General features: G+C 47.5%; 1 protein-coding gene across 1 annotated transcript; it reads right to left on the bottom strand.

Annotated features, from left to right (window-relative positions):
• Positions 1-1,096: 1,096 nt before the first annotated feature.
• LOC124968997 (vomeronasal type-2 receptor 116-like) lies at positions 1,097-11,954 on the bottom strand. Its single transcript, XM_047531835.1, has 6 exons — positions 11,902-11,954; positions 9,454-9,745; positions 7,527-8,333; positions 5,714-5,941; positions 3,974-4,097; positions 1,097-2,052 (listed from the first exon to the last, which is right to left on the bottom strand). Exons 1-6 carry the CDS (start codon positions 11,952-11,954, stop codon positions 1,097-1,099), a joined length of 2,460 nt encoding a protein of 819 aa, XP_047387791.1.
• Between the last annotated feature and the right edge of the window lie 12,125 nt (positions 11,955-24,079).

Raw genomic sequence — 24,079 nt, 5'->3', positions numbered from 1 at the left:
AGCAGAACGCTGGGCACGGCTTGGCAAAGCGCCGTGGGGGATGGAGGTGCGCTCTGTTCAGCCACTGCCACTGCAGCCTTCTGGGAACAGTCTCTGATCTCCTGTGAGCTTGGCCCCACCGCTCCGAGCCATCTCGGCCTTTCAGCAACCTACCCCGCTGGCCTGGCACAACCGGGCTTTGCATGAGACAGACACCTGCCACGTTGTGCATGAACCTAAAACCAAACGTTAAGTGAAAGATGGCAGGCACGAAGTGTGCGACCCCACCCACAGGAATATCAAGAACAGGTACCTCCACACCTGACCCCACCAGGAGATTACGGTTACGGACCAAGGTCGGGGATTTGCAAGCAATGACTTAATGGGCAAGGTGTTTGATTGTGAGGCAGTGGAAATATTTTGGAGCTACACTGAGTTCACGCTAGCACAGCCTTGTGAAGGCGCTATGTTCAATGAATGTAGATGTGGTAGGTGCCAGCAAGGCGATCACAATAAAATGGTTCACCACATGAATTTCACCTCGAAAAAATTATTGTCTCCAAGGGAGGATCTGGAAAGAGAAAATTCAGCAAAGGCATAAAGAAAATGCAGTGAATTGCTAACACATGATTTTAGAATCAATTCCATGTATAGAGTAACACTATACATGCATGTGATAAAGGCTGCGTTTCAAAACAGGTGGACAATGATTATTTAATAAGGGCTTAGGAGAAATAGAGTACACCCAGGTATAAACATTGAACTTGACTAATTAGTTCTGTATTCGGGAAAAATTTCCAAGTACATACTGATGCTCACAGTAACAAACTCTGAGTCAGAGGAAAACAGAACATAAAGCAGGTATAATTTAGATACCTTATCAAAATATGAATATTCAGTATCCATCAACTGATAAATAAAAGTTAATGTAATATGCACATTTTCAGAGATCATCATAATTTGATATATTATTCGTGTTTATAAATAACTCAAGAAGTGGGTAAGGTTAGCTTTACACAATGACTTTTAAAAAGGAAGTGGATCTAAAATAATAAGCCAGTTTCACTTATTTTATGGTGCTGGGCTGTAAACTCAGGATGGTCTGTGGTTCGAAATCCTAAAAATGTGATAGAGACTTATGAGATAAACCCTTAGGATGTCTACTTCCCTTAGAACCTCTTTTGTCTTTTAAACCTTTGAAAGAGTTCTCATCAGGTCTTATGAGAATAATGTAGCACTTGGGGGCGAAGATGCAGCCCAGGAGCCCAGCGCTGGAGGCCAGGATGGAGAAGACCTCCACGGCCACCATGACCCTGCCCTTGGTGCTGTGGTGCACAGGGAGGAAGGTGAGCCAGACACTGCAGAACACCAGCATGCTGAAGGTCAGGAACTTGGCTTCATTGAAGGTGTCAGGCAGGTTCCTGGCCAGGAAGGCCACCGTGAAGGTCCCCAGAGCCAGGGAGCCCAGGTATCCCAGGCCACAGTAGAAGGCAGTGACCGAGCCCTTGTTGCAGGTGATGATGATGTGGCCATGTTCAGAGTGTGTGTCTGAGTCCACAAAGGGAGGAGAGGTGCCCAGCCAGACTCCACAGAGAGTCAGCTGGATCAGGGAGCAGCTGGGAATGATGAAGTTAGGTGCCCCTGACACCAGCAACCGCCTCATCCTTCTCCCTGGGGCAGTGACCTTGAAGGCCAGGATCACAGTGAGAGTTTTGGCCAAGACAGTGGAAACAGCCACAGTGAACACCAGCCCAAATATGGTCTCCTGCAGGATGCAGGTGGCAGTATTGGGACGGCCTATGAAGAGCAGGGAGCAGAGGAAGCATGGGAGGAGGGAGAGGAGCAGGATGTAGCTGAGAGCCCGGTTGTTGGCCTTGACTATGGGAGTGTGTTGGTGCCTCACGAAGACCCCAAGTACAGCAGCTGTGAGGGCAGAGAGGCAGAGAGCCGTGCAGGCCAGCGCCATGCCCAGGGCATCCTCAAAGGCCAGGAAGGTCACCACCTTGGGGAGGCAGCGAGTCCTCTCACTGTTAGGGTACTCGTGTGCGGGACACTGAATACACTGTTCTGCATCTGGGGGAAAAGCAAAAAAAGATTTAATGTTTATTTTCCACGACTTCTTCATTTCTGCCAGGTTGAAGGAACTGTCACCTGTGTACTGTCATTGTGAGCACAGACAGCCTGCGAGGTCACATGGAGACACACCAGCGTAGCTGCTGCATTCCTGAGCAGGGAGAACGCTTCCAGCTGCCGGCGAGACCAAACCCACTCCAACAGGACCTTCAGCACAGGGCGGGAGTCCCTGGGCTTCTCATGCAGCTCAGTGGTGTCAGCAAGGCTGTGACTTCTTCCCGCACCTCCTCTCTACCGCCCCTGTACCTCCCTCAGGGTAAGCCCTGTACTGCCCTCAACGTGACCGCTTTCCTGACACACTGCCGAAACCTCCCGGGACCTCCTAACTATCTCTATCCTGATGTCTGCTGGTTTCTTTTCATACGTAACTTGGTATCTGGTAGAGTCTTTCCTCATCCCAGATTTTCCATTTTTCTTGCCCGTGTTTCCATACAAATATTGAAAACAGATCAAATTGAAAACATTTGAATGGAATTTAATCAACTTTTGAGGAATAGATATTTTAATCAATTTTTAGGACTATATGGTAGTTTTTGAATTTTTTATTTACACCACCAAAAGCCTGCTTGGTTAGCCCTCTCTTGAAAAGCAGCAGACCATAAATATTGAGAGCTCTGCATGCCGTGCAGCCCCAGTGCAACCGCTCAGATGGGCCCCTACACACAGAAGCAGCTGTGGGCCACAAGACGTCAGTGGGCATGTCCATGCCGCAATTACATTTTGTTTGTGGAGACAGGCAGTAGTTTGCCTATTCTCGCCTTAAGGTTTATTTGGCCTTCAGAGGTAGGGCTCCTGAGACAGAACGAGATTGCCAAGTGATTTAGAGCGACTCCCTGGCACATCTTTTTCCTGAGATCCTCATGCCTCTTCAGAGAGTGACGGGGCTCCTGCTTTCTGTCTCCAGACACGCTTGGCCCACAGCAGGGTGGGTGTGTCGCATTGGGGACCAGACCCCGAGGCTCCCATCTACGCACTCAAGCGGTGTTTCAAATCTTTCGCAAATTGTTATTTTGTTCACTTAAACATACCTGAAGTGAGCTCTTCTGCCAAGTGATTCCAACCAATTGACGGGAATTACACAGTACTATTCAGAAATGGCAGACCTTAAATTTATTCTTCATATTTTGAAAAATGGAGGCTGTTTTGACTATCCCTTACCCATGTTGTGTTCGACAACACCACTTGCGTTTGGATATATAAACCCTTAAATTTATATTTCATACTTTGAGGGACACTGGATTATGCCTTTCATTAAAATATTATGTCTTCATAATGTTAACACGTTCTTTTCCTTATCGTATTATAATATTCCAAAGGTTAGGGTCCTGTATTAAGTATGTGTACTTAATGCCTTGCATGGTGTTTAGGTCATGGTCCAAACGGTAATCAGACGCTTCCATGACGACACACACTTATTTGCTGTGTGCTTAGCATCTGGATAAGAAACATGCCAGTTTCATCCCTTCACACCCATACCCTGAGGATGCCACACCTACACGTCAGGAAGTCTCAGTTGGAGACTGTCTGGGGCAGCACTGGACAGTCAACAAAGCTGACCACTGGCATCAGTTTTCCAGTTGAGCCTAATAGGATGAACACTGCCTGGCAAGGGCCTACACATAAAATGGACACACTGATTTTGTGCATATGCAAACACGGAAAAACGAACCCCACTGTTCTGTATGCTTATCGTGCACCAATAATCAAGATAAATGAATGGGTATATTGACAGCATGAGCGAAGGGGTGAATGCAGAATGGTGGGCACTGTGATCCCAAGAGGACGCCAATGTCCTTGGCTTCTTTTTCCTGAGAAATAGTCAGCGGCATGAGTTACCCTAGAACAGTTCTGTATCTTCTACCTGTCTGGTTGGAAATGTGTCCCTCTGGGCAAAACACGCAAGCAAAGCAGCAGACGGGCCTTCCTTCCTGGGGGACTTTCCTGAATCCTGGACCACAGCTCTGGCTGCACACAGATCGAGGAGTCTGAGGGGAAAGAGAAGCACCGGTCAAGATTCTGCACATTGTCAGCAGCTTTAAGAGGATGTCACCATCTCTCTCCTCCCAAGAAAGAACTTTGACCTTCAACAGAGGGTCGTCACTGCACCTGCCCACCACCAGCATCCTGACGCCCCGACACCTAGTCCTGGGTTACCATGGTTGGCTAGCATCCTTCCTTCTCAACCGAGTATGAACTATCACCACAGTACCCCATCACTTTAAAATGTCCTAGATCTCCGGCCACACTCCCTGGGCTTTCCTCCCTTCTTATTCAACCTCATCGTCCAAAATCGTTCCAATGCAGTTTTCTACGAGGTCCTATGGACTTGTGTACCTGGAAATATTTTCCTATGCCTTCACTCTCTCAGTCAGTGCTTTGATTTGAATATGAGCAGCATCCCCAAAAAGGACCTGAAGTTAAGGGCCTTGTCCCCGGGGGGGGGGGTGCTGTTGGGAGGTATTGGAGCCATTAGAAGGCAGAGCCTAGCAGGAGTTGCCTGTGCGTTACACACCACGGACTGCGGCTAGCACACTCCTGGGCATCTGAGGTCAGCTGGGGCGTTGATTTCCAGAAATAAAGAACATATGTTCTGCTACATGGTGGCGCACATAATTCCAGCTACTTCAGCTACTCGGTGAGGCTGAGCTGAAGCAGGAGGATCACAAGTTCAAGGCCAGCCTGAGCAACTTAGTGAGACCCTGTTTCAAAATGAACAAACAAAAATAAAAAGGGCTGGGGATGTAGCTCGGTGGTAGAACGCCCCCGAATTCAATCCCCAATACCACCACCAAAACAAAACAAAAAACACATTATGGGTGCAAAACATGATTGTTATGTAAATCACTTACAAAATTGCCTGGAAGTGTCCAATTATGAAAAGACAACATGAATTCATATCAGTACTTTAAACAATGCTGAGGAGAACAAAGGTTGATGACTGAATAGTACCCAAAATACTAGGAAAAATGGAAATGATACCTCCCACAAGGTGAATGGCATAGTAATCCACAATCGACTTGTGTTTATAATGCATCAAAACAAATAAGGATTCTGACCACCTCTGATTAAGGGCTTCAGGGTATATGGAGGGATATATTTGGTATTTATGTAGCTGTATTATTTGATTTTTTATTTGTTCTAATTAGTTGTACATGACAGTAGAATGCATTTATGCATTCTGATAGATCATACATAAATGGAGTGTAATTTCTCATTTTTCTGATTGTACGTATTGCAGGATCACATCGGTCATGCAGTCATACATGTACATGAGGCACACTTTACTATCCTTCCTACCTCCATACCCCTTCCCCTCCCTTCACACCCCTCGACCTAAGGTATCTATATTTTTATCTTTATCTCTGCTCATTAATTTGCTCAACTTTATCACTGCTACATGAATAAATATACCCAAACTTTAATTGCTTCCACGAAACTCTCTTCCTGTAGGTGTTAATTCAGAATATGCAAAAGCAAGACCACATAGTAGAAATGAGATGGGAAGGGGGACTTTAGTACCAGGTTAAAGGGTCACAGCTAGTCTCACCTCAGGACTCCATTCAGATCCCTCCCACATACCCAGTACTGAAGTGGATCATACCTCTGTGAATCCAATGGGCCATTCTATCATCTCTTCATTGATGACCAAGCCTTGACCAAGTGGACGCTTGGAGACAAACTCTCCTACTTTAACCAGCAGCCCAAGCCCAGCAGGGAAATTCACAGCATTGTGGATATCATACTGGGCCATCTGCTTGCTCTTCTCGTCTAGGGAGATGTGGTCCCCAGCGCTGTTTATAAACTGGGTTTTCTTCAGGAACCGATGCAGCTGCGGGAGAGTCAGAATTGGGACGTGAGGCGTGTGCTGGTGTAAGAGGAAGAGGGTGCCTGGAGTCTACTCGCTCCTGTTCCCCCACCCCCTGCTCCCAGGTTTTCCTCCCAGTGCCGTTTAGGTGACCACCATCCCGAGGGGGAAGTGGAAACTCTCCTCCTCCCCATGGAAACGATGAGGAAGTGCTGGAATCCCATCAGAACTGTCCCAGGAGACCGCCCACAGCCACCGGGAGTGGCTCTATGGAACCCTGTCCAGGGGAGTCGTCTGGAGCTTCTCAGAAGGCAATTCTTGTACTTTGAAAAGGGCACAGCAGGGAAGGAAATGCTTAGTACCTTGGCTGTGGTTAGGGCACACACCTGGTGTGTGCATGTCACAGCTCGTAATCGCCAAGATGAAACAGGTGCGACTTTGCATATCCACCACACCTCAATAGAGTTTTAAAGGGCACGACATGAGTTGTTTCCTGTCTGTGCTTTCTGACATTCTTAGATGAGAATGAAATTGTCTTGTGACATTGCAGGGAGCTATCTATGCCCCAAAATTAAAAAATCAAAACTCCTGATTCTAATGAGGTCGTGCTGTGGGAAATCATTAACCTCTCGTTGCTTAAGAAACTATCGTTTAATTCTTTGGTTACTTCAAGTTGAAGCATTATAAATAATTCATCATCACATGTTTGGAACCCATCTTGACAAAGTCACCTACTTTTCTAAACATCCACTCAAAATAAGCACAAAATGGCATATCAGATACTATCATTGTTAGTAAAAAATAGAAAGTAGATGGTGAACTAAACTTTCTGAATGTCATTTTTACATACACTTATTTGCCTTTGCCTACATACTAATCGTATTTGACATTTTCTACAAATATGATAAATAAACTTGCCTATTGCACATGAGAATGGAAGTTTATAAATGTATTCCATACATGGGTCATGGATTCAGATGAGCCACAGCTAAAATCTAGACAAATCTATATCAAACCCCAGGAGATGCCTGAGCTTATGTACATTATCAGTGGTCTCATATTTTAAAATGGGACCATAGTCCCTGTTCCCATGATTATTGCTGGTTTCAGAAAAACATCTAAAAACAATTTATTTCTGAGAGTCATTTTAGATATTACATCTGAAACGGGTATAACCTATTTTTATTTTCAAAAAAAAGTATCTCCTGGAGGGTTTGGGGCAATACATGTACAGGATCGTGGGAGAAATACCTAGAATCAGAGAGGGTCATGGTGTCCACATTTTCTGACATTTGATCTACAAAGAAAAGTGTAGACCTGAACAATTTTTGATCTATGTTTCGTCATAAGCTGTGTTTGGATATTTGACAGAATTTCATCCTAAAATAGAAAATGCTTTTCTGATTCAATTTTCTAATAGCTTGAAATAGAAAATCCCAGGAGCAGAATTTTCCCCATAAAGATAACACTCACAGATGTACCCATAACCCGTGTGAAAGAGCCCACATTCCACTTCGCCTGAACCTGCTGATCCTGATGCACCCTCAGTAAAGCACCTGCAGGTGGCATCAGGCACTCAGGGCTTGCTCTGCTTCAGGAGGAGTTTTACCTGCCAAGGATGCCCCCCAGGCTGGTCTGCATTTTCTGGAGACCCCTTTTCAATTTTCTCCCAAAGTATGTCATGGAGGACGTGGGCCACTGCATGCACAGCATTATAGACGAAGTAGCTGGAGTCAGACAGGGTCATGATATCCATATTTCCTGGCATAAACTCTAAGGAAGTGTTTGGTTGGCAGACGCCATATTTTTTACAGATTGACCCAGCAGGTGAGCAATCAAAAGAATAAGCCCACAATTTACTGAAATAAAAGTCTTCAGGGTAGTGGGAAGGGTCAACTGTCTTGAGAAAGTGTTGGAAGCCAGGGATCTCCCCCTTGTGAGGTGAGAACGAGAAGCTTCCATGGAAAGAGTGCAGCATGTGGTTCATCTCCGACGTGACGACATTCCACTTTGCAGCCATGATCCACACCTTCCCTGTGGTTAAGAAGAATTCTGCTGCAAGGTCCACGGTGATGAGGCTCCCTGCTTCACCGTGGAGTATGTGCACATTTGCGGAGGAGACTCTGATCCTACTCATGAAGGTGATGTCGCTGGGTCCATACATTGTCTTAGTGTCAGGGAGCTTTTCTGTTAAGGCCACACAGATACCGTTCTTTACCAGCTCTGCTTTCAGATCCCTCAGGAACTGCTCTCCCTTCAAATCATCAGATGTGAAGAGTGCCACCCAGGTCCAGCCAAAGTGCAGCAGTAGGGAGACCATTCCCTGGGCCAGAGAGCTGTCCTTGGGGGCCATCTGATAGAGCGATGGAAACTGGTCTTCATCACTTAGCATGGGATCAAAAGGTCCATATGTGACCTAATGAGCAAAGAAAGATATGATTCTGAGTTTGTGGGGATTTGGGGTTGTCTCTCCAGGGGAGGGTGTAAGAAAGGTCTGTATAGGAGAGGCCTGTTGAATAAAATCCTGTTCAGTAGAGGGAAAGCTGCTGCAGAGACTACCCTCTTCCCTCATTGGGGCGCACAGAGGACCATGTTTTTCAGTGCTGTTACCTTTAGGGAGGGACATGTGAATCCACCTACGCTTTCATCTCCTGCAGCAGGAAATAAAGAACTTTGAATGAAGCATCACCAAGACAGTGTGTTCGCCACATCCTTTACCCCCCGGCCATCAATAAGGGATGTGAACTCGGAGAAAGAAAGAAATCTTTACCACGTGAATCTCTTGGTACTTTGGACCTAATTTATGAACACAAGAACTTAAGTTGTCTTAAAGAATACAATGACTAGCTATCCTCTTTGATTTTATAACATTTAATTCTTCAAAAACAGGATTCTCCTAAGCCGGAGTCTGTGATTGGCAGTAGTGCCTCCTGATTGCTGATTGAGTCGGATGGATCCCCCGGAAAGGCCCAGGGTGTGGAGACTTGTAAGTGACAGCTCACTGGGAGTGCTCCTGAGAGATCTGCATGGGTGCAGGTGAGCAAGGCAGGCTGGGCAGAGGAAGTGGGTGAACACGATGTGCGTAACGGCCTCAGCCATTTCCTTAGGATCCACTGCGGTGGTTGTTAGTGCTGCTCCAAATAGAACCCAAATGCCCAGCTGTTACCATCTCCACATGATAGTCATTGGCCTCTGGAGGTCCCTGAGAGGAGGGGCAGGTTCCTGGCTGAAGACATGTCCTAGGAGGCCGCAGCTGTGAGCTGCCAGCAGCCAATGTTCCCAGTGGCTGGGGGACAGACACAGTGGCCCTGGAAAGTTACCCTGGTTGAGACTCTAGGTATCCCCAGCTCCTTCTCCTTCCTCTTTCTCCTTCCACCGTGGATAATCTCAGAACTTGGAGAATCCACTGGGACCTTCCCACCTAAGCCCCCTTGGGTATGATATGTGCTCGACTTCCATATTTCCTCTGATCATAGATGAGTGGAAGGCACTGGGGAGACTCAAACGTCTCTTTCCAGAATTTACAACCGCCGTACCTGCGGCATCTTGTAGAGCTCCAGAAGCGTTCCCATCTGGGCTGAGAACGCCGACTCCGTTCCTGCAATGATGGCGACAGGCTTGCTCCGAGTCTGACATTGGTAGTTGGGGAGCATCTTGGTGCCTCCAGACAGCCACAGCAGGGCAGTCTCTAAGGTCCTTTGGTCACTGTGAAAGGCATTGTAGAAGTGGAAACCCAAGGTCAGGTTGGGGAGCAGGCGGGAGTCCTTGTTGACCTCCTGGATGGCGAAGTAGAAAGCCAGCACATACTGGTAGTTCTTCCAAAGCCACCTAACGGAGGGAGAGGCATTAGAGAGAAAGGTCAAGTGGACTCCCAGCTCAGTCCAGGGACAGGAACTCTCACCCCAGGCTTCCCATGCGAGGTCTTGCTCTGGCATGTGGAACCCATGGGAACAAGGTTCCCAGGACTCTGGGAGGTTTGTGGGACCCTGAGTGGGGTGAGGTGACATTAGCCAGATGACACAGCTGTTGACTGGACAGACTTGGATTTTTATAAATTTTTAGAAGTCCTATAAGTGGGAGGTACCTGAGACAGCAAGTCTAGCACAGTCAACAAAGAGGAATTTTTCCAGTAAAGAATCATGTGTAGGGGGGTGTGTGCTTCCTGCTGTGTCCAGTAGTTCTGTGCTCATCCGCTTTACTTGTGGAATGTGACATTTTCTTCTGTTGTCTCAACAAATGGTCCAATTTTGTTTCTTTGCCATAAATACTTGAAAGACGTTTAGGGCTCATGTAGAGAACCACATTTTACATGCCAAACAAGTCCCTAACACTGATTCTGCCATTGAGACCTGCCTGAGGCTTAAATTTATGTATTTCAATTATTATAAGAAGAGTGAATTAAAATTTTCTTTACTTTTAAATACTTTGTTTTATTTCCTGTGATGGTCCTTGATAGAGGGAATAGTTCATTCATGTTTAGTACTATTAACACTTGACATTGGTTGAAAGTTGGCTAGTTTAATTCCCTTTTTTCCAACTTCAGACCTGCCAGAGGCTGCATCCTCAACACTGCACAGACCTACAGAAACCTGAAGGGATCATAAGTGTCCAAGTCAGATTTGTGAGCTCACCGTCCACATGCCTCTCAAAGTCCTGAATATCCATTGCTTTCCCAGCATCCTTTGCTACTACTCTCCAAGGTACAATGTGTGAATAGTAAAATCTGAAGCACAGAACACAAGAGAGAACTCTCAGCCAGTTTTAATGAGCCTCAAATAATCTCAACACAAAATTAAAAGAAAAGGGGGCTGGGGAGATAGCTCAGTTGGTAGAGTGCTTGCTTGTCAAGCACAAGGCCCTGGGTTCAATCCCCAGCACTGCCAAAAAAATAATAATAATAATAATTAAAAGATTTTTTTCCTTCATTCCACTCACAAATCTGGCTACGACCATTCTACATGAGACAGTATCTAATAGAACCCAACACAGTGTCAAAAAAGAGGAAACGTTAGGATAAAGGAAGACTTATCCCAAAATCGAAAGCCTCAACAACAATCTATGCTGGCTCCACTGGTACATTTTGTCAAACCTTTAAGTTAGAGATAGTAACAATCCTACAAATTATGTCAAGCAAATTGAAGAACCTATAATACTTCCTCTCTTTTTCTCTGCAACCAGAAGTACCTTGAACTCCAAAGAGACCAAGATAGTAAGATATTAAAAGAAAAGCACATTATAACTGATTCACGCTACACCATAAATGAATCTTAAAAACCTGGCACAAAGGTCAGGTATGGTGGAGCACACCTGTAATCCCAGTGACTCTGGAGGCTGAGGCAGGAGGATCACAGGTTTGAAGTCAACCTCAGCAAGTTAGCAAGGCTGTAAGCAACCTGGTGAGACCCTGTCTCAAAATTAAAAATAAAAAGGGCTGGGGAGCTGGGCGTGGTGGTGCACACCTGTAATCCCAGCAGCTCTGGAGGCTGAGGCAGGAAGATCATGAGTTCAAAGCCACCCTCAGCAACAGCAAGGTGCTAAGCAACTCAGTGAGACCCTGTCTCTAAATAAAATACAAAATAGGACTGGGGATGTGGCTCAGTGGTCGAGTGCCCCTGAGTTCAATCCCTGGTACCAAAAAAAAAAAAAAAAAAAAGCCTGACAATTTGAATGAAACCACTCACCACTCACAAAAGATCACAAATTATATAAATCAATTTATACAAAATGTCCAGAATCAGCAAATCTATAGAAACACAAATTAGATTTATGCTGGCTGGGGTTGAGGAGAGGGAGAGAGGAACATAGGGTTTCTACTTGGGAGAATGAAAAGATGCTATTTTCCCAGAAATATTTAGAAACAACCATCAAAGACTTATGAATAAGCACATCTCAGTGCAACAACGTTGCCCCAAGTATCTTAATTAGAGGATTAAGAAAAGCTTGTTTTAAAAGATGGATGAACAAGGTGTTACTCAAAATCATACAAATTGGGCCGCATCCCGAAGGTCCAGTATTTGCCATCAACAAGCACAGGCATGTCTATCAACAATGACACTTGGCAGGCATGGAAATAATAAGGAAAAGTCAATTAGCCACAGGAAAACTGCTCACACACTATTGTTGGGTATGAGACGCCAAATCTGTGATTGAAGCACAGAGTCTGTGCCCATCTTGGGACAGGACACAAGTCTAAGAACAGAGCGTGCCAGGGCTGGACAACCACCTGCATGTGGCCTGGCCTCTCGGGGACAGAATGGGGTACCGGAAATTTCTCTGGACAGAAGGCAGGGTGCTACGGAAGCCCCCAGCTCTGTGGCCTGGACTGGAGACCCCGGCCCTCTCCCCACACAAGCCTCGGGGACAAGGCAGGTTCTCACAGAGCACCCAGATGAAGGACCCACCCTCCTCATCACTTCCTGCCTCTCCAACCCTGAGAGAACGAGAACAACCAACCAGCAGCCGCCCCCAACCCGGGAAGCCACCTGCACGAGGTCTCGGCCATCAGACACCCCAGTCCACATTTGGTTTAATAATAGAGAAGGAGACAGAGAAAGGAGGAAATTTGAAATAGCTAGAAGGGACAGACAAAGGTCTTCATCCAGGTGAGAAACCGCAAGACTGAATCCCACCCAGAGATCAGCAGCTCCACCCTCCCCTCCCTCCAGTGCAAGGCCACCAGCTGAAACGACGAGGATTAAGTAACGTGGAAGGGGACTGCCGAGGGTAGAGACACCCCAACCGCAGGAACTGCGCTTAGCCTACCCATCATCTGAGGACCCGCACGCTGAGATGTTGAGGGTTAAACAGACTTGACCGCACCAGCCCCAGCACAGGCCGTCTGCCCCGGAGCCCCTTCAAGCAACCGCACAGCCGCTAGAGACATGCCACACGGTGGCAGAAAGTCCAGAAGTTCAGCAGTTTCTGTAGTTTTCCTGAAGAAGTAGCCAAGATCCCTAGGAAGGGCACCGACCCCTTAGAAAGATGAGTTGCTTTCCTCTCTTGGCTTTTAGCCTCAGGCAGCCAAAGGCCTCATACCCAAGTGGATGCAGTTGGTTAAGGAGCTTTGGAGGGTGTTCAGAGTGAGGGCGTCTCTGCAGGCACATTTCAACAATGCCCTTCGCAGCAGTGGGCACCCAGCATGAGCCCCCTGAACCTCTGAGTGTAATACTGACCTCACACCAGGGCTCAGTGTCTAGGACACCTGGAGTCCCACCTGGCACTAGGAGGAATTGAGGTCCCAACACGGCTGCTCATTCCAAGAGCCCCAGAACTCCACCACGTTGTCCAAGGGGATTTAAACACCCCCGAACACACACACTCACAGCCACACTGAACACGCATGCAGTGCAGAACTTGCCTGTGAGGTACTGCGTAACCATGCGGCCTGAATAAAAAATAGAGCCGGGCTAGGGGCGCCTTCTGATTCACGTAGTAAAGGGGGAAAAAGGCCCCCAGCGTCAGGTCCCCATCTCTGCAGACACTTGGCTTCAGGTATCGGAAACACCCACGCAAATTCCGGGGCCCTGAAGTGTGCAGAGGCTGCAGGAGGAGGAAGAGCAGCAGCAGAGACCACGGCATGTCAGGTCTGCCTGGCACAGAGGCTGAGCTGAGGGGGAGGCCAAGCGGGGTCGGGTCCACAGGCTCCGTCCTTGCAAGGCCAGCGGGTCCCGTGCAGGGCGCCCGGGAGTCCCACTACCGCTCCGTGCCCTCGGCCTGTGAACGGAGGGTGCCGGAGGGGCTCACGGAAGCAGGACACAGCTAAACGCACAAGGCAGGCATCATTGGGGTGTCCGGGCCTGAGGCTGCAGCCCCGACTCCCTGTCTTCATGCTCCACCTCAGCCCCTGACGGTGACTCTGGGGACCCACAGCCCCCGGGCTTGCACCTGCCCCGCTCCATCCTGCTGAAAAACACTTTGGAAAAACATGTTTTGGTCTCTCCTCCTCTGGTCCCTCGGATTTCATCATGGTCCAGCAAGGGACCACAGCATCCTGAGACCACGCTCTCCCTCCTCCTGTGAACTCAGGGCCCGAGGGATCTGGCAGAGTGAGGAAGAGCCGGTGCTGGAGTCAGCAAGACACCCAGCAGCAGGGAAGGGAAGAGCTGGCATCCAGGACCCCCGAGCAACTCAGGAGGCCACCTTCATCCCGCGCCCAACTCCACAGTGTGTCTGAGAGCCTGGCCCAGGCTCTCCCCTCACACACTTAGAGGGCACAACCCAAATGCCCTGTTCCTTACCCAGTGTGGGTCTACTCTCCACATGCTTTTCTCCTACCACTCTTCATAGGAAGCATTCGCTATAGAGTTGTCCTGTCATTTTTTTTTTTACTTTGGTGATTTTTTTAAATTTGTTTTTCTAGTTGCACAAGACAGTAGAATGCACTTTGACACATCAAACATAAATGGAGTCTAACTTCTCATGCTTCGGGTTCTTCACGATGTAGAATCACACCGGTCGAGTTATCGGCCACGCACACAGGGCGGTGATGTCCGGTTTTTAAGAGCTGCGGAACATATATGTTGGTGGTCTGCAGCAATCAGGATAGTAAATACGGTGGAAAGGCCAAATCGCAGGGTTTTTAAAATTTTTTTCTTAGTTCATTTTAGATATACATAATATTAGGATTCATTTTGCATGACTATACAAGCATGGAATACCATTTGCTCGAATTCAGTCCCAGCCAGTCCCCTTCTCTCCTCCCCCTTCCCTCTGCTCTACTGATCTTTCCTTTGTTCACGGTCTCGTTTTCTCGGTCCGTGCGGTTTGGATGTGCCTAGGTGGGATTCACTGTAGCGCGTTCATACAGGCACACGGGAAAGTGTGGCCAGACTCCTCCCTCCTGCTCCCCCATCCCCTTCCTTGGCTTCACTGGGCTCCCTTCTATTCACGCCGGATTCCCCACCAGCACCCTGTCCCCTTAGTTTGGTCTAGCCTCCAGGCGTGAGAGGAGACTCTCGCCCCTTGACTTCCTGAGTCTGAACTAAAGTCAGCACGCCACAGTGAATTTCACCCTTAGGTATATCTACAAAGCTCTGATTTTTAAAGACTGCAAATAAGTAGAAGGCAGACCAGCAGAGGGAAGGGGACAGGGAGAGGAAGGAGGGGAGAGAAGGAGGAGGAGGAGGAGAGGCAGTTTCTCCAGGGAGGCTCATCCACCCAAAGCAAGCCCCCGCCCCCAGCACGCCCAGCACACCTGACCAGCGCCTGGCCCGACAGCCTCGAGCAGAGCCGTAAACTCAGACGGGGGGGCGGGGCGGGGCACCCCTCCCGCTTTCACGCCCACGTCCGCCTGTGGCATCGCTGACCGGCTCCCCTGGTGCCCAGCAGGCCTGGCCTCACCCACCCCCCTGACCAGCAGGGAGCAACTGGGGTGACTTCCCCCCTAAAAATGCCAGTGGGTTTAGCCAGAACAGCTGGTCAGGCAAACCCTGTGGCTCCTGGTCCCTGCAAAGGCACAGAGTGGGGAATTACATTCCATGCTTGCCTGGTTGTGTCAGAACGAACTCTGATATTAGGGATAACTGTAACGCACTAATAAAAACCAAAAAGCATATCTCCTCCAATATGTATCTTGCCTTTATGTAGAAAACATTTAAAATCTTTTCCTCTAATTTTTTGAAATATACAGTGCCTTACAGTTATCCGGGGTCACTTCTGTGTAACAGCACACCAAGGCTCCTGACTCTGTCTACCGTAACTGGCACCCGCTGATCTGCCCTTCTCCCTGCCACCCGCCCTCTTCTCACACCCGCCTCTGGTAACCACCACCCTACACTCAACTCCTGTGGGATCGACTGTTCTAAATTCCTCGTGTGGATGAGATCATGAGGTACTTTTCCTTCTCTTCCCGGCAAATTTCACTTCACATGGTGACCTCCAGTTCTATCCCTGTTGTCACAAATTATGGCACTTCATCCTTTTCACAGCTTCATAGTATTCCACAGTGTCTATGCACACTGTCTTCACCCATTCACTAGTGAACGACGGTCACTTAGGTTGTTTCCACGGTTGAGACTCCTACTGCCATGAACATGGGAGGGCAGAAGTCTCTTGGTCGTGCTGATTTCATTTCCTTTGGATACGTGCCCAGTGTGGGGTTGCTGGACTTAGTCCTATTTTTGCTTTTCGAGGACCCTCCAGACTGTTCTCCACCATGGCTGCACTAACTTGCACTCTGACCAATGGGGTGCAAGGGCTCCCTGTTCTCCGCCTCCTGGCCAGCACTCTTCTTTCTGGAAAAGTCGTTCTCACTTCACTGGGGTGCTACCTTATGGTTTTGATTTGCATTTTCCTGATGGTCCTGATGATGTGGAGGGCTTACTTCATATGCCCATTGATCGTGAGTGTGTGTGTGTGTGTGTGTGTGTGTGTGTGTGTTTTAAGAGAGTAAAGTGTGTTTAGGTCTAATGCCAATGCTCTAATTTGGCTTTTGTTTTGGTTTTTGGCTTTTTGCTATGAAGTTTTTTGAGTTCCTTATACATCCTGGAGGTTAACCCGCTGCCAGATGTATAGTTGGCCCTTACTTACCTGGGTCTTGTGTCTAGTCCTTTAGTCCGTTTTGAGTTAATTGAGGTCTATAAGATGAAGGTTCAAGGTTACTAATTTGTAAGTCGCTATTCTCTTTTCCCAAAGCTTTGGTTGAGAGACTAATTCCCAGCAGGAAGTCTCGGCACCCTGCCGCCCACTGAGCCTACTGGCCAGGGCCCATCGGGGTGTCTCTTCCGCTTCATGGGCACGTTTGCTGGTCACGCCAGCACAAAGCTGCTCCCATCACCTCCACTTTGTGAGATGTTGGGAACCAAGGGCTGTTTTCCCTCTCGCTTTGCTCTTCTTTCTTTTTCTAGATTTCCTTGCATTTCATATTATTTTACAATGTTTTTTTTTTCTGCAAAATTTGCTGCAGGGATTTTGATAGAGATTGTGCCGTCTCTAGATGGCGTTAAGTCACATTGACAATTAGTGATATTAGTCTTCTCATCTGCGAACATAGTTAGAGGTATCTGGGGCATGAAATCTGTATAACATTTCCATTTATTTGTGTCATCTATAATTCATTGCAGTAGGTTTTGTCGTTTTTGGTGTGTCTGCCTCTATGCTGATCAGGAAGTGTTTTGTTCTTTTTGTTGCTATTTTAAATTGTTTCCTTAATTTCCTTCTCAGATTGCTCGTTGTTCTTGCATATAAATACAACTGGGGCTTTTTTCTTTATTTTTTTATGTGGTGCTAAGGATTGAACCCAGTGCCTCACACATGCTAGGCAAGCGCTTTACCACTAAGCCACAACCCCAGCCAAAAGCAACTGCTTTTTGCGTATTGATTTTGTCTCCAACAACTTTGTTGAATTTTTCTTTATTACAGCTGAATAATACTCCAAAGCATGGACGGACAGCACTCCACATTTTATTTATGCATTCATGAGTTGACAAACAGTCATACACCAGTGATGATCTCTAGGTCAAGGAAAGACTGCATACACCCTGTGACTCTAAAGAGGACATCACCTAGTGACATCATGTCCATCTTAGCTTGAGTGAGCCGCTCTACAATGCTCACATCATGACAAAATCACTAGGACCCACTTCTCAGAGCGTGTCCTGATGGTAAGGGAGGCTTGAGGTCATTTGTTCATGAAACAGCAGAGTGAGTTCAATGAGGAACATTAATGGTGACTTGTAACGTTTTCACGTCCTGAGGCGCACTGCAAACTCGAGCCACCGGTGCTCGGTAAATCAGGTACGCCCCTGCAAAGAGAGCTTTTGCCATCACAGCACAAGGAACGGGTACACGGCATTCAATACTCTGGCCTTTGGTGGATCCCCTGGATGTTCCAAGCTCTTACGCACTAGGCTAGCCTGAACATTCATCTGTGAACATGTTGGTTTTTTTAGATTAATGTTTAAAAGAGACTTCTAGAAACACTGGGACTATGTCGGTGTGACAAGTGTGCAAAACCCTGGCAGCTGACTCTCACAGGTAGCTTCTAGGTGAAGGACATCTCTCTCAGATGGTCCCAACAGCCAGCAGAGGTGTGACCACAGGAGATCCCTGTGAGGATCTAAGGGCAGGCAGCTGGCCCCAGCAACTCCATGGATAAATACTTCCAAACGAGAATCCCACCGAGGACACAGGACTGAACCTGGTGCATGTGAAGAAGACCCGTGAGCACACACAAGGACTCGGCAGAGCCTGCGGGGAGAAAGAACTTGACGGGGGTTCTTCCATGCTGGCGAGCTGCCAGCGCGCCGCTGGGGACGGGCCCCCACGTGGAGTGGCTGACCTCGGCGAACCAGAGGAAGGTGTCTCCACGGACAGGGAAGAGCTCTAGGGTCACTAAATACAGTCCAGTGTTTCAGGAAAAATGGGTCCAGGAGACTCGGGTCATGTCTCTGACCCACCGATATTTAACGTGAATGAAGGGCTGCAGAACGGTCGGTCCTTCCAAGCTGTCCTCTTCTGTCACCATTAGCTGAAGTCTTGCTGAGCCTGTTCAGCTGGCGACATGTAGCATGATCCCACTCATTACCTGGAGGCGGAAGCTAGCGCTGCAGACTGCTCTGGGAACTGGCACAGAAGGTGATTCGCACAACTAAGTCATCCCCAAAGTACAGTGAGCTCTGCTCAAAGGAGACACCCCAAAACTAGCAGGTGTGGTGTCAAAGTGCGTTCTACAATTAGAACAAGTTAAAATCTTTTAAACTTGCAGGTGTCCATGATTGTGAACGGAGCCTCTCTGACTCTTGGCTAGGACTTGGGGGCTCAGAGTTCATTGCCATTGGAAGAGATATCTTGGGCCATGCTGGGTGGCCTGCCGTGTGCCCGACAGCATATTCTGGGCAAAGGTCTCAGGCTTGTAGGTCCAATGAGAATTCAAAGAAGCAGACTCGGGCAGCTGAGAGGAGCCAAGAGGGGCAGCGATTGGGTCGCATGTTAGAGGAAAAGGACACTCAGGAGGAAGGGCGGATCCCAGACACACGGTTTTCTGGAAGTCCCACTGATAGCTGGGGGCCTTGAAGACCCTCAGCCTCCTCTTCTGTTGGTAGTGCACACACATTCCCAGCTCTCTAGGCACAAACAGATCCATCTTCAATATCAGTCTCCCAGGTGGTATTGGTACCTGTGAGTCAGAGCCACTGGGCCTGAGCAGGGAACCAGAGATCCTCTGATGACCTCAGGGCATGCTCAGGAATGACCACAAGGACCACATCACTGAGTGTGATCGGCAGGGCTCTTTGTGGGACCAGAGTGAAGACCTCAGCTCCCTCCCAGGCACACCTGGAGTTTCTGAGTCCAAGACCATAGTGATCATCCAGGCACTAGAAATCTGCTGGCCCTCAGGGAGAAAAGCCAAAGTCATCATCTTACCAGGGAGGTTCCTAAAGGGGACAAGATGAGGGAGGAAGCTGCCAGCAATGTCCCAGGAGCCCCGTGGAACTATACATAGCCAACAAGAGGTTTCACTGATACCGCTACCCACTGGGAAGCTCATGTCCTGGATTTTCCTTGGTGCCTGGAAATGGAGCAGCCACGCCCCAGCCATCAGCCTACAAGACCAGAGAACCTGGCTGGCGTGGTCCAAGAGACAGCCACGCATCCCATCCTGAAGCTCAGGACAGCTGCGGTTCTTCCCCTGCAGGAAGCAGAGTGTGGAGACCAGGGCCCTCGACATGCGGGATTCCCTGGGCTGTTGAGACATGACCTGGGAGAGTCTAAGCCCAGCACAGGCCAGCTGCAGGACCCCTGCCCACAGCTCTGGAGGATGCGGCTCCAGACAACCTAGAGAAAACACCTGCTGCCTTCACGATGTGATGAGACACTGGTTTCCTAGCAGGAGGTCCTCGGGAGGAAGCAGAGAAACCCCCTCACCTCCCCTGGACCCTGCTTCACTGCCACCTTTTTGGGCATGTGATGGTGTTCCAGTCCAGCTGTGGGACAGGCCCGTGCCCCACTCAGCTCTCCCACGCAGGAACCCAGGATCCGGACATCACAAGGCCAACTTGTAATCAGCTTCACAGGAGAGCTGCTCCCCTCCCACCTACCCCATGCCTGTCCCTGTCCTAACCCAGCCACAGGAGTTTGGTGGTGCTAGAACCGCATGGCAGTGAGAGGTAGGGCCCACCGGAAGCAATTTTCAGCTCCCTAGGCTCGCCGCTGCAATGGAGGGACTTTTCCTTGGGTCTAAGGGCTATGGTAGAGACTGTGGTGCCAGCAATTTGGCACCTGTATGTGCGCAGGTCATCTAAGACTGCCGTGTTCGGAGTAGAAGAAAACACAAGAAAAGGGCGGATTCGCCCCTTCCTCAGACAACACGATGCTGTGCTTAGATGCTCCCCCGCAGTCCCCTGCCTCCGGCCCAGCGCCCTTCCACTGCAGCCTGGCAAACGGATCTGAGGTGGGAGAAAACTTCCAACAGGGCGCGGTCACCTGCACCCGCGCTTTCCCGGTGGCCTCGGCTCAGAACAGCCCGGCCCCCGGCTCAGGGCAGCCTGGCTCCTCTCCTGCAGCCACCAACCCGCACCTCCGGGCTCACGCTCAGAGGCACCGCAGAGCCGCAGAGCCGAGGCTCGCTCCAGCCACTCCCGACCCGCAGCCCCGACGCCTGCGCCGCCCTGCAAGACCGTCCGGGGTTCTTTGACACAGATTCTGGGCGCTTCTCTGCGTCCGCAGGCTGCAGTAGGTGTCCACACGCGGAAACCACCCACCGCCGATCCTCTGCTTTCCTAGAGGGAGAGGCGAGACCTCAGCCGGGAACTGGCCAGACGCGGCCGATTTGGCCCCAGGCTGCTGTGATTGGTTGGCGGCCGCACCCAGGCCACCTCTGCCACTGCAGGATAACGCCATCGGAATCCATCCAACCGACCAGTTCCCGGGCACCTCTGTATCCACACTCACTCGCGGTTGCACCCTGTTAGTCCAGGCAATCCCCGGAGAAATTGTCTTCTTGTTTTTTCAGGTTTTTTTTTTTTTTACGTGTGTGGTATTTTTGGTGGTACTGGTGTTGAGTTTGTTTGGATTTGTGTGTTAGTACTGGGGATTGAACCCAAGGGTACTTTACCACTAAGCTACATTCCATTTTTTTTTTATTAATTTATTTTTATTGTAAATAAATGTTGTTTCTGTTTGTACATGGAGTAAGAGCATACCATTTGCGTAATCATACATTCACATAGGGTAATGAGGTTTGATTCATTCTGTTATTTTTTCCTCCCCCCCACTCCTCCCACCCCTCTTTTCCCTCTATAGAGTCCCTCCTTCCTCCATTCTTGCCCCCCACCCACCCCCATTATGTGTCATCATCTGCTTATCAGTGAGATCATTCGTCTTTTGGATTTTTGAGATTGGCTTATCTCACTTAGCATGATATTCTCCAATTTCATCCATTTGTCTGCAAATGCCATAATTTTATTATTCTTTATAGCTGAGTAATATTCCATTGTATATATACCACAGTTTCTTTATCCATTCATCAATTGAAGGACATCTAGGTTGGTTCCACAGTCTAGCTATTGTGAATTGAGCAGCTGTGAACATTGATGTGGCTGTATCTCTGTAGTATGCTGATTTTAAGTCCTTTGGGCATAGGCCGAGAAGTGGGATGGCTGGGTCAAATGGTAGGTCCATTCCAAGTTTTCTAAGGAATCGCCACACTGCTTTCCAGAGTGGCTGCACTAATTTGCAACCCCACTAGCAATGTATGAGTGTACCTTTTTCCTCACATTCTCTCCAACACCTATTGTTGTTTGTATTCTTGATAATCACCATTCTAATTGGGGCGAGATGGAATCTTAGGGTGGTTTTGATTTGCATTTCTCTTATTACTAAAGATGGTGAACATTTTTTCATATGTTTGTTGATTGCTTTTAGATCTTCTGTGAAGCGTCTGTTCATATCCTTAGCCCATTTGTTGATTGGGTTATTTGTATTCTTGGTGTAGAGTTTTTTGAGTTCTTTATAGATTCTGGAAATTAGTGCTCTATGTGAAGTATGAGTGGCAAAGATATTCTCCCACTCTGTAGGCTGTCTCTTCACATTACTGATAGTTTCCTTTGCTGAGAGAAAGCTATTTAGCTTGAATCTATCCCAGTTGTTGATACTTGCTTTTATTTATTGTCCTATGGGAGTCCTGTTAAGGAAGTCTGATCCTAAGCCAACAAGTTGAAGATTTGGACCTACTTTTTCTTCTGTAAGATGCAGGGTCTCTGGTCTGATTTCAAGGTCCTTGATCCATTGTGAGTTGATTTTTGTGCAGGGTGAGAGATAGGGGTTTAGTTTCATTCTGTTGCATATGGATTTCCAGTTTTTCCAGCACCATTTGTTGAGAGGCTATCTTTTCTCCATTGCATATTTTTTGCACCTTTGTCTAGTATGAGAAAATTGTATTTATTTGGGTTTGTGTCCATGTCCTCTATTCTGTACCATTGATCTATCTGTCTATTTTGGTGCCAATACCATGCTGTTTTTGTTACTGTTGCTTTGTAGTATAGTTGAAGTTCTGGTATTGCAATACCCCCTGTTTCATTCTTCCTGCTAAGGATTGTTTTAGCTATTCTTGGTTTCTTATTCTTCCAGTTGAATTTAATGATTGCTTGCTCTATTTCTGTAAGGTACGTCATTGGGATTTTAATTGGAATTGCATTGAATCTGTATAGCACTTTTGGTAGTATGGCCATTTTGACAATATTAATTCTGCCTATCCAAGAACATGGGAGATCTTTCCATCTTCTAAGGTCTTCCTCAATTTCTTTCTTCAATGTTTTGTAGTTTTCATTGTAGAGATCTTTTGCCTCTTTGGTTAGATTGATTCCCAAGTTGTTTTTTTTTTTTTTTTTTTTTTTTGAGGCTATTGCAAATGGAGTTGTTTTTCTCATTTCCCTTTCAACTGTTTCGTCGCTTGCATATAAAAATGCTTTAGATTTATGCGTGTTGATTTTATAGCCTGCTATTTTGCTGAATTCATTGATGAGGTCTAGAAGTTTTCTGGAGGAGGTTTTTGGATTATCTAAATATAGAATCATGTCATCCGTTCTTTTTATTTTTTGAGACAAGATCTCACTAGCTGAGGCTGGTCTCAAATTTGTGATCCTCCTGCCTCAGCCTCCCAAGTGACTGGAATTACACGTGTGAGCCATCGCACCCAGCTTGTATTTTTACAGAGTAAAAATAAATTGGTTTTCACTCATGTGTAGTGAGCACTCAAAGACAAGCAGAGGAACTTTACAGAGTCTCGGTTTTGATTCCTACAGAGTTTTGAATAGAAAAGACTTCTATCTACCCTGAGACCACCAGGAGCTACTCCTTACAATACATCATCATGGCATTTGACACACAATGAAGAAAATTTAAGAATGACCTGAGGGAAATTTTCATTGTGTATGTGTGTGTATGTGTCTGTGTGTTTTCTCCCTCACCTTGAGAAAACCCATTCTTGTCCACTCACTGTGGGCTTTGTGGACATTTTCAGAGTTTTATAGAAAAACATCCTCTATAAATAAACTTTTTTCAAGAAAACAGATTATTGAAGTCCAGGATTTTGAGAGTAGGAGATAGAAATGTGTTGGACAAAGCGCAGCGCCTATTCATGTTTAAAACACTAGAGATGACTCAGGAGGCTTAGGTAGGAAGACAACAAGTTCAAAGCCAGCCTGAGCAACTTGGAGAGATCCTGTCTGTAAATGAAAAAAATAAAAAGGGCTGCGGGTGTGGCTCAGTGGTTAAGCACTCTTGAGTTCAATCTCTGGTACCAAAAAAAGAAAAGAAATCCACTGGAGAAACTAGGAACAGACAGAGACTTCCCTCAACATTGCAAGGGCTATCTGTGACAAACCCAAAGCCAACATCATACTGCATGGAGAAAAACTGAAAACATTTCCTCTAAAAACAGGAACAAGACAAGAATGGACACTCTCACCACTCCTATTTAACAAGGCCCTTGAAATGCTAGCCAGAGAAATCAGGCAAGAGAAGGAAATTAAAGGAAAAGAAGGCATACTTTCTCTGTTTGCTGATGGCATGATCCTTTATATAGAAGACCCCCAAAAATCCACCAAAGGCTTCTAGAGATGACAAAGTTAGTAAAGTAGCAGGATTCGAGATCAACATACATAAACCAATCGCTTTCCTTTACTCCAATGATGAATCTGCTGGGAAAAAATAGGAAAACTATCC

The sequence above is a fragment of the Sciurus carolinensis genome, chromosome 17 (genome assembly GCF_902686445.1).
Source record: "Sciurus carolinensis chromosome 17, mSciCar1.2, whole genome shotgun sequence".
NCBI classification, from domain to species: Eukaryota; Metazoa; Chordata; class Mammalia; order Rodentia; family Sciuridae; genus Sciurus; species Sciurus carolinensis.
This window is presented reverse-complemented; position numbering and strand designations above follow the sequence as displayed.